The sequence below is a fragment of the Lemur catta genome, chromosome 7, assembly GCF_020740605.2.
Source record: "Lemur catta isolate mLemCat1 chromosome 7, mLemCat1.pri, whole genome shotgun sequence".
Taxonomy (NCBI): domain Eukaryota; kingdom Metazoa; phylum Chordata; class Mammalia; order Primates; family Lemuridae; genus Lemur; species Lemur catta.
In genome coordinates this window covers 64,207,126-64,217,228 of record NC_059134.1, presented here as the reverse complement: position 1 = coordinate 64,217,228, position 10,103 = coordinate 64,207,126, and the positions used below count along the sequence as shown (strand labels likewise).

Below are 10,103 nucleotides of genomic sequence, written 5' to 3'. Positions count from 1 at the left end.
ACTTCAGTTTCCTTCTCTTTGCCTGGGTCTAGTCCTCAGAAGTGACTGCTGGGACTAAGCCTCCAACACATCTGTCTGGAGCCCTCCTTGGTCTGGAGAAAAGTCATTATTTCCATTCTTCCTGGAACTCTATACTGTTAGGGAGAAAAAAAACCTCTTGGGATTTAAAAGTAGGTGGGCTTCCTGGAATAGGCAGCCTGGACACTAGCATCAGGGTTCTGGGGACAAGCAGGGTCCAGGAGGAGAAGAGATGGGCAGTATCTCCTTTCCTGCCTCATGTGTTACAGAGAATGGTTGTTTTGTTCACTGCTGTATACCCAGTGCCTGAGAATAGTGCTTGGCACATAATACATGCTCAGTAAATATTGTGGAATGAGAAACCCTGTGCTTGCTCGGAGAGAAGCTGAGACAAGTTCTCCCACTCCATGGAATCAGGACGCTCTCGGTGGGGTTGGCGGGGGTGGGGGCGGTGCTGGGGTCAGGGATAGTGCTGTAAGACCCAAGGTGGGAGCATTTGTGCTCTGAAGAGGGTTAACTTTGCCAAACAATCTAGGAAGCAACCAGAAACCCCGGGCAGAGCTTGTAGGAAGGGAAGGACGGGGCTCAGAGAAATATTGCTCAAGCAGAAATCAAGGCTGAGGGGCTGGGAGTAGCAGATGGGGTTGGTCCACCAGACAAACATTGGAGACCAGGACCCCACAACTGGAGCGAGCCACGCGCCTAGCTGGGGCCGAGAGGCCTCCAGGTGGCGCTGCGGAGCCGGCCAGCCGCGCGTCTCCACTCCCCATTAACCCGGGAGGGAGGGGGCCTCGGGAAATGTGTGCATTTATTCAGTGGCAGGAGTGCAAACCTCATACATTGAGGGAGAAAGGCAGCGGGAGACGGCCGCCGAGATTCCCCCATCTCTTTGAATATAATTTTAGATTGAGATTCAGATTAAATCCGAGGGGAAAACACTTTATGAGGCTGAAAGCTGTGTCGTTGCCAGAGCCAGGGTTATGAGCTATCAAACGCAATTACATTAAGACAGATTATACTGGGCAAATTGAGCCATTTAGAAGGTGAGAATCAAAGAAACGGCTCTGATCCTCTGTTCCCCCTTCTCTCTCCCTCTCCCCTCCCTCTCTAAATTGCAGTTCGTAGTTCCTTGCAATTCTGAGGCACAAAAGTAGGTGAGACTGCTTTTGTATCCGCGAAGTGCTTCACTCCTGAATGTAATTCTAGCTGAGTGCAATCTAGGTTAAGAGCCGGACAAGCGGGTAATTAGAGCCCGCTCGCTGCTCGAGGACCGGCCGCCCCGCCGAAGCGCGCCCCGAGTCGGCGCCCTTCTCCCAGCCGAGCCGAGCTGCGGCTGGACACGGAGCGCCCGAGATGATGGTGCTGGACAAGGAGGACGGTAGGTGGCAGGCGGGGGTCCCGGCGCCCCCCCACCCCCTCGCCCCCCGCCGCGGCGCGCGGGAACACACACGCGGGGACACAGGCGCACACATGCCGGGCTGTGCCGGGACTGCGGGGCGGGCGGCGCGCGGCGGGCAGGGGCCGGGGGGCAGGGGGAGGGCCGGGCGGGACTCGGGGCGGGGGGGGTGGGCAGCGAGAGAGCCCGGGGCCGCGCGTCCCCCGGGCCCGGGCCGCGAGCCGGGGAGCCGCGCGCCGGGGAGCCGTGCGCCGGCCGTGTGATGCGCTGCGGGGCCGCGTGGAGGTTCCGGCTCCCCTCCGATCTCCGCGCCGTGGCGGTTCGCGTTGAGCCTTTCGTCTCTGCGGCTGCTCCTCTCACCGCAGCCATCACCCTCGCGCCGGCCGCGTAACCCGAGAGGCGCTGAGCGCCGAGCAAATCAGCGGCTTCGGGGGAGAACCGGACTCCAGAGCTTGGGGCGAGTGGGAGCGCGGGAGGATGGCACGATCTGGAAGGCCAGTTGGGCCCTCCAGGGGACAGCTGCCCACGAGCCTGGCTCGGTGAGAGAGAGAGAGAAGCCTCTGCTGGCCCACTGCCTCCCTATCTCCTTGAGCGCCGAGGCGAGAGTTTGGCCCAGAGGGAGAAAGTGTCCCACCGCTGGCCAGTGGCATTTGTGCAGGAGCGGCCTGCGTGAGTGGTGTGGACCTTTCATGTTCAAGAGCCTCAGTGCGCCCCAGAAGATCGCAGGGCTCGGGAGAGATCAGAACAGAGAAGCCCATGGCTGCTGGAAACCACTAGCAGGTGGTCTCATAGACCCCAAAGCTTTGTTGGCTGGGAGTGCCCTGCAGTAAGCTTCCTAGAAGGCTGGGATCCCAGCCCATTTGGGGGTAACACCAAGTGAGTGCTCTGTGACCTAAGATGAGCTCCCAGGGTCGGGAGAGTGGTAGTTCCCTGGCATCCCAGGCCCTCCTGCCCTGTCGGTGTTGTAGGGAGATCTGTGTGTGATTGTTGGCACCCACACTGCCGCCTGCTTTCTGCCAGTGGTGAGGAACCGAAAGGGCCCAAAGCTGTGAGTCAGCGGGAATCCTCCTGGAGTGACTCTGGTGGCCATCCTCTGACCTTTTACTTTGGACTCTGCTGGGCCTGTGCTGTCTGCCCACGATGTTATTGACTGGCCGCTTGATGAACATGCAAACTTAAGTGACTTGTTCAAGGTCACACAGGATGTTCACTTTGCTGCTACCAGGTGCTGATGCCTGAGCTTACCTACCACCTCCTGAGACATCTGGCAGGCAGGGGGCATTTCAAGTGTCTGGCCTGGGGGTGGCATGTGGGGAGCCCTGTGGCTGGGAAGCCCATGCAGGCCACGGTTTGGTATGCCTATAGGAAGAGAGGAAAGGGGGGAACTAAGTGCTTCGGGGCTGGCTGGAGTATGACATCTGTCTTCAGCACATTCTTATCTATCCATGGACCCCTCCTCTGGAGCCTCATTTGAACCATCAGAAAACTTCATAGAGAAAGAAAAGGAAAAGAAGGGGTCTGGGGTCAAGCCAGACAGGGAAGGAGGAGGCCTTGATTTAGCACCTTTCATCATGAACTCTTTGTGTTACCTTGGAACAGTCATGCCTATCTCTCTAGACTTCACTTTCCCTCTCAGTAATAATGAAGGGCTTGGAGAAGCCAGTGCAGAGGGTCCTTCCTTAGTACCTGGGGATATTCTCACTATGGGGCATATGTAGAAATCAGGTCCATCTTTAGAGGAGTTTATCTGGCATGCTTGACTCCCCAGACCCAAGCCAGGAATTCAGAAAGCCCAGGCTCTATACATGAGAGGCCTCAGGCCAGGGAGATTGGTCTAATGCTGACAAGATGGCACCCCCACTTCCACCCAGGGTCTTGGAGCTAGATCTCTGTCCAGGCACCCCTTGGGCTCTCATACTAAGGGTTTCAGATGAATCTTGAGTCCGAATGGATCTCTGGAGGTCATTTTAGCCAGTTTCCTGCCTCTAGACAGTAGTACACTTCAAGCACCCTGGGCATGTGTTTCCTCTGGCTTCTGCCAGAGCTGTGGAGAAGAGCTTGAGATACTTCTTTGTCCCCCACTGTGTCCAGTCCAAACAATTGGTGCCTGCTACCATTGATGCTACCGGGCTCTGCAGTCCAGTACAGCACAAGGAAGGCAGGCTGGTGGGGTCCTGCCCTGCCGAGCTGTCCTCCAAAAGCAACCTTTCTGCCCATAAATCCATGCTCTACTCCCCATTGGAGTCTGGCCTCCCCTGGTTCCAGGAAACCTTGAAGATGGCACCTTCAACTGGGGGAGGGAGAAAGCCTCTGGATCCACTCACCTGCCCCTCCAAACTGACTGCCTAACTTCTTCCTGAACACTTGCGTCCTCCAAGCAGGTGGCTGTCTGAGCTGGGTGGCAGCATCGGCTGCCCCCTCAGGGTCCCAAAGGGCTGTGTTCCTCAGGGCTGCACACAGCACCCTTTGTCTGGCTGCAGCAGGGACTCAGCGCTCCTATTAACCACCCCCAACGCCTTTTCTCCACCTGACAGCATCTTGTCGGGAGAGGCTGGGGCTCCTCTGGTTGAAGTCGGGTCTGCCGGCTGCCGAGGACCAAAGCTCCCGCTCTGCTGGGCTGCAGGGCTTTCATGTTGTACTTCTGAAAGATAATAAAATATCAATCGTTTGCCGTAGCAACGGGTTTAAGAGACTTTCTGAAGTATTGAATCGTCAGAAAAAAAATTTTTTTTTTTTTGCTTTTAAGCACAGTGCATTATTAATAAAGTAATCCATTAGGTCGAGCAGTGAAGGGTCACCACAGAGATGGAAAGATCTGTTTTGCAAACGGTTAAACTTCGGGTTTTAAGATTAATTGCTTTCATTTGGATGCCTGCTCTTGGCCTAGCCTTCTCCACTTTACTGGAACTCAGGGTCCAGGCTTTCTAAATGCCGCCGGGTCTGCCTGTCAGTGAAAGGGAGCCGAGCTGCAACTTTCCCGGAGAAACAGCCCTTTTTCCCCTGGCTCCTGCGGCTTGGGCTGGTACCAGGCTGTAGGCTTTTGGGGAGGCTTACAGTCCCAGGGGAGCAGAGGGAGCTACCGCCCTGAACCCTGCCAGTCAAATTAGCCCTTGGGCTGTTGGACAAGAGGCCCTTGAGTAGGGGCAGACAGCAGAGAGTCCCAGAGGCCCCAAGAACAGTGAGAGCCTTGGGCTGTGGGGAACCGGGAAGGAGAGGATGCTGGGGCATCCAGCTGGGGGCACTGGTGTGTTCCCAGGTGCACGTGGGAAAAAGGCAAGTCTGAGTGTAAACCGCCTCTGCAGAGGCCCAGCACGAAGGCTGTGGTGACCACAGGAAACAGCAGGCAGGTTGTGAAACTGAACACCAGACATGATTCCCAGAACATTTTTAATAAGTAAAAATGCCCAGGCAGAGTGGAGGTGGAGTGAGGAGGACCAGGCAACAGTCTTCCATTGTTAATGACTGGCAGGAGCACAGCCTCCACAGCTGACTCAGTTGATCCTCCAGAGCAGGTGCTTGGCTGTGCTTGGGTACTGACCAGCGCCACCAGCAGGACCTCCTGGGATAGCCCCTCAGATTCTGGCCAGGACCTTCCCAGTCCTGGAGATGGAGGCAGGGAGTGGATGCTGATGCTGTTCTGTGCCAGAGACCCCAGCGCGTCAGCAAGAAGGCAGAGCCAAGCAAGGTAAAGGCCTTGTGAGGCTGGCAGGGTGGGGCCCAGATCCTGCACTTACCCAGTGCCTAGAAGATGGGGGTGGCATGTGGGGAGCCCTGTGGCTGGGAGGCCCATGCAGGCCCTCTGCACCTGCCATAACCAACCCCAGCAGGAGCCCTCCTCTGCTGGGATTGAGGAGTCACAAATCTTGAGCAGCATGTACGGCCGCTTTCTCTTCCTACCCAAACTCAGCCAGGCAGAGAGTCTGTAAAGATGGATCTCCCCCCACCCAGCCTTGGGTAAAGAAGCAGGTGCTTCTCTGTGTTCCCTGCTCTTCCATTCATTTGCCCACACAGAGCACTAAGGGGAACGGGGAAACAACATAAATTGGTCTGTCGTCCAGAATCCATGTCTCGCTAATGTACCCAGATTAACTCAACTGTAAATTGTCTCCTTGGATGGCGGTGTCTTGCTAAAAGTTTCCCATATGATTCATGATTTGGATTGCTTTTAACGGCTATTGGCTAAGCAGGCCGGTGACTGTACAAGGTGATGCAATTGGCATTAGCGAGGGGAGGCACGGGAGCGTGTAATGCAGTCAATACTGCATTAACTACTGATGCCCAATTACAGGGAGCGGGAGAGAGCCTTTCAGGAGCATTAGGACTGGGGGACGCTGAGATCACTGGCCGCTGCTCGCCTAAAAGCTTCACCCTTTGTGTGCCGGGGCTCAGCGCGGGCATGGCCCCTCACTTGGCCTCTGCAGCTGTGGGAGCTGCCTTTTTCTCTCTCTCTCTTTGAACACGTCCCCCAAAGATGCTTTTAGCACATGGAAATGTGTGTTTTCCTAGAGCTGGGGCCTGCCTCTCATCCCTTCTGAGAATTGATCCCCCATCCCATGTCCTGGAGTCAGACCAGACGGCGGCCCCACACACTGCCATTTAAGGAGCCTCTCAGCAGGCACCATTGATGAGCAGGACCAAGAGGAGGTCTATTTTGGTCACTCACCCTTGGACCAGATGAACGATGGCCAGTGAACATCGGCAGCTGATCCTCTGTGGTCATGGGCAAAGGAGACGCTAGGTTCTGCCATGGCCCAGTGTGAGATGGCCAGAGTTGGGAAGTGGCCGTGGCTGGGTGGGCTGGGCCATCTTTGAGCAGAAGACAGAGCTGTGGTGGTGCAGCTAGGGAGGCTGAGAGGGAGGGACTGATCCATGTTGGGGTCCTGAGTAGATGTGGACCCAGAGAGTTAGGGCCTCCCTCCAGAGCTGTGGCCCACCAAGGGCAGAGCTGCCCCCATGTAGCAGGGAGTTCAAGGTTGTTGCTTGGATCCATCTCCAGGGGCCAGAGGGCCTCCCAGAAAGCCCTGATCATGGGCATAGAAAGACTGAAGGAGTTAGGGCAGAATGTGCAGTAAAGAATGTGGGTGTCCCAGTGTGCCAGGTACCATTTGACCTGCTTAGAGAAACATCAGCTGGACTGGGACTGCGTGTCCCAGTCACAGCCCTAGCCAGCCTGCAACAGCCCAGGAGATGTGGTTCTATCCTCAGATATAAGTCCTCCTGGAAGGTACTGATGAGTGCTTACCTGCCCTTGGCCTTTTGGACTGAAGAAGCCCCAGAGGTACATATGGCATGTAGTCCTTCTGCCTACCTGCCCTACCCAGAGTTGGAGGACACTGGGGAATGCAGAACACCCTCCTACCCCAGGCTTAGCTCTTTGTGGTGTTGCTAGAGTGAATTTTCCTGGCAGGTTCACACTCAGGATAGGACTACTCCAGTGGAGTCAATCTGTACTGGCTTGCAAGAGCTAATTTTGTGCATCTCTTCCCAACTCTGAGTTCAGAGACATCGCATTGGTAGTTTGAAATCAACCATGGTGGGAGAATTTGCACCATGGAAACTGGCAAACACTGCAGGTGAGGGCTTTTTGTGAAGAGCTGGTGGTTAAGCATTTATCAGCACATTACTGGATTGCATTCATCTGGGACTCTGGACTTACCCTTTTCTGTTCTGCCACCACCATTGTCCCATCACACCTACCATCTTTCTATTGGTGCTTATTACAACCAGACTGAGCCCACCTCTGCTACCCTGGCATCCTGACTGAGACCTGCTGCCATTTCGACCACCACACTCAGCTATGCCAGTCCCATATGCGGGTTTTGTGTTCCATGCTGACCCAGAGTTTGCCTCTACACCCTTGCTCCCCTTGTCCCCCTTGCCTGGCATGCCCTTTCCCCCTTTAGTTGGCTGTGCCCTCTCACAGACCATTCCAGGCCAGAGACACAGCCATTCAACCTAGCAACAAGCTTGTCCCTCATTCGTCGGAATATATTCATTTTGTGTTCTGTCTAAGGCAGGAGCCCACAGTGGCTGATACAACTGGGGGTGAATTAAAAGCAGGTGGTATAAGGAAGAGTGAGATGGCTGGTCCAGGTTTCAGGGGCAGATGCCAGTGTGAAGGCCTTCCAGGTCAGGTCACAGTCCCTGCCTCTTGCCCTGGAGGTCAAGTGGGCTTTCTTGAGTGTCCTGCACTGTATTCAGGTGCATTCTGCTAGCATGAATCAGAGGACCTGGGTTCTAGTTCCAAGTGACTGCTGTGTAATTTTATATAACTTACTGGGCCTCAGTTTTCTCATCCCTACAATGGGTGCAACATTTAACTGGCACTTAATGTCCACGTACACACTTGGTAAACCAGGAAGCCACGTGCCTGTGTGAATTGACGTTGCTCTCTGCATGGTTACAGTATGCTCTCTTTGGCTTCGGCCTCAGTCTCTAAGGGTCATAAAAAAATAGCTATCATTTTGCTGAACCCCTATTAAAAGTGAGGCATGTGCTATGCATTTTTATCAATTAGTTATTGCTGCATTACCAACTACCCCAAAACTTAGAGGCTCAAAACAATAAGCATTTATTTAGCTCAAAAATCTGTGGGTCAGTGATTTAGGCTAGGCCTGGCTTGGCAGTTGTTCTTGTCTCAGCGGGGCTCACTCACACCTGAAGGATGGAGGTGGCTGATCGGCTGGATGCTGGGGGTGATAAGACTGCACGTCCCTCATTATCCAGTGGGCTTGTCTGACTTGTTCTCATGGCAGAGACAGGTCCAGATGGTGTGGAAACGCACAAGGCTTCTTGGGGCCAAGGTTTGGTACTGGGATGTTGTCACTTCTGCTGTATTCTATTGGCCAAAATAAATCACAAGGCCAGCCCAAATTCAAGGGGTGGGGAAACAGATTCTACTCTTGAATGTGGGAAATGAAAAGTCAAAGCTTGTGGATGCTGGGAGGGGTGGAGAATTGGGGCCATTTTGGTAATCAATTCACCAAGCACCTTCCATGTATGATCTCATTTAATACCTATAACAACCGGTCTGTCACAGTGGCTCACACCTGTAATCCTAGCACTTTGGAGGAGGCTGGAGCAGGAGGATCACTGGAGCCCAGGAGTCGGAGACTGCAGTGAGTTACGATGACACCACTGCACTCTATCTTGGGCAGCAGACCGAGACACTGTCTCAAAAAAAAAAAAAAAAAAAAAAAAAGAGGTTGAGTGATTGGCCCCAGGTCCTACAGCTCATGCTAGAGGTGGGCTGTGAACCCAGGCTGGCTGACTGCAGAGTCATGCACCCATTTTCTGTGCTCTGCCTCCTCCCTTTTCCAGCTGTCAAGACTTGGGGATAGAGGTAAGGACACCCAGAGGGAGTTTGAGGAAGGGGGTAGAAGCCCAGGAGAAGATGACTTGGGGGGGGAGGAAGCTGGCTGTGTGGGCAGCTTGTCAGGGGCTGCCATCAGAGCCCTGCCCCCTTTCTCTGAGAGCCGGCCTGGAGGGGACCAGCCTGAGCTCAGCTCCCATTGCCTCTTCCAAATCTTCCTCTCTGTCCTGCAAAGCCACTGGATAGTTTGAAGGGGTGTGACGCTCTGCGTTACCAGAGTTGACCCTAACCCGGGCACACATGCAGATGCAGCCGGGTGAAAATCAATTCCGTGGTTGGCCCCTCGCCTCAAAATGGGGTGGTGAATGGGCTGGTGAGAGGCCTGTGTACATTCATAAACCAGCTGATTGAAAAGCAATATTTCAGATAAATACAAGCCAGCGATCTATCAGTGGTTGTAATAAAACCCAGGCTTCAGGCTGTGATTTTATTTTGAAATAATAAGAATTGCTTGATTCTTTTTACTTGAGTTACCATGGTAATTCCAGCGTGGAGCAGTGTTATATTGATTTAGAAAGTGGACAGTAATATTTCTTTTGTGTTATTCTGTTTCTAGGCCTTGATTTCTAATTTCCACTTGGAGATTACTTTTATAAATTTCTTAAGTCCTTCTACTTTTTTTTTTTCCTCTCACAGTATAATTTTCCTCTCATATGGCACTATGTTCTGAGCTTATTGGTTTGCTCTTATTTTAAATTAAACTTACTGGTTTCAAATATTGAAATGACATCTTTGTCTGTGTCTATACTTTGGTTTAGCAAAATATTACAGTCTGATGCTTTCTGCTTAATAATTTAAGGGAGGCATTCTGTCGGCCCTCACTGGGTGCTGATAACTTATGACTCAACCAACGCTGGCCTTAAACTCCTGACATTTTAATATTGTGTGGCAGGATCGGCTGCCCCTCTTCTCTGAGTCTCGGTGGAGAAAAATCTGTAGTACCCCAGAAGGGAGTTTTAATAATTCAGCTTTGCTGGTTGATAGAGAGAGAGATCCACTCTTCCCAGACACGTGGGAGCAACTCTGGCCTGGGCTCCTGCAGTCCGGCCCCATCCTGCCTCTCCTCTCCCTGGAACTGTAAACACCCCAAGCCTAATGACAGCATATCCAGGAAGGATTGTGTGGGGCTGCCTGTGGGTGCCATAAGAACGTTTGAATGTTCTGATTCTCAGTTTTCTTATTTGTAAAAGAAGTTGAACTAGCATGGCCTTTGGGTCAGACAGACTGGTTCAAGTCCTGCCTCTGCCACTTATTAATTCTAATGAGTAAATTGTAATAATTCCATCTAGCAGAATGGGTATCATCATGGCCACCTTT

The 10,103-nt window shown here is 53.2% G+C and overlaps 1 protein-coding gene across 1 annotated transcript in view; it reads left to right on the top strand.

Annotated features, from left to right (window-relative positions):
* Positions 1–853: 853 nt before the first annotated feature.
* Positions 854–10,103, top strand: part of LMO1 (LIM domain only 1) — a 35,391-nt gene continuing 26,141 nt past the window's right edge. The window contains exon 1 of the mRNA XM_045556514.1: positions 854–1,396. Within this exon, the coding sequence (XP_045412470.1) occupies positions 1,372–1,396 (25 nt within the window). The 5' untranslated portion in view covers positions 854–1,371. The remainder of the gene's footprint in view (positions 1,397–10,103) is intronic.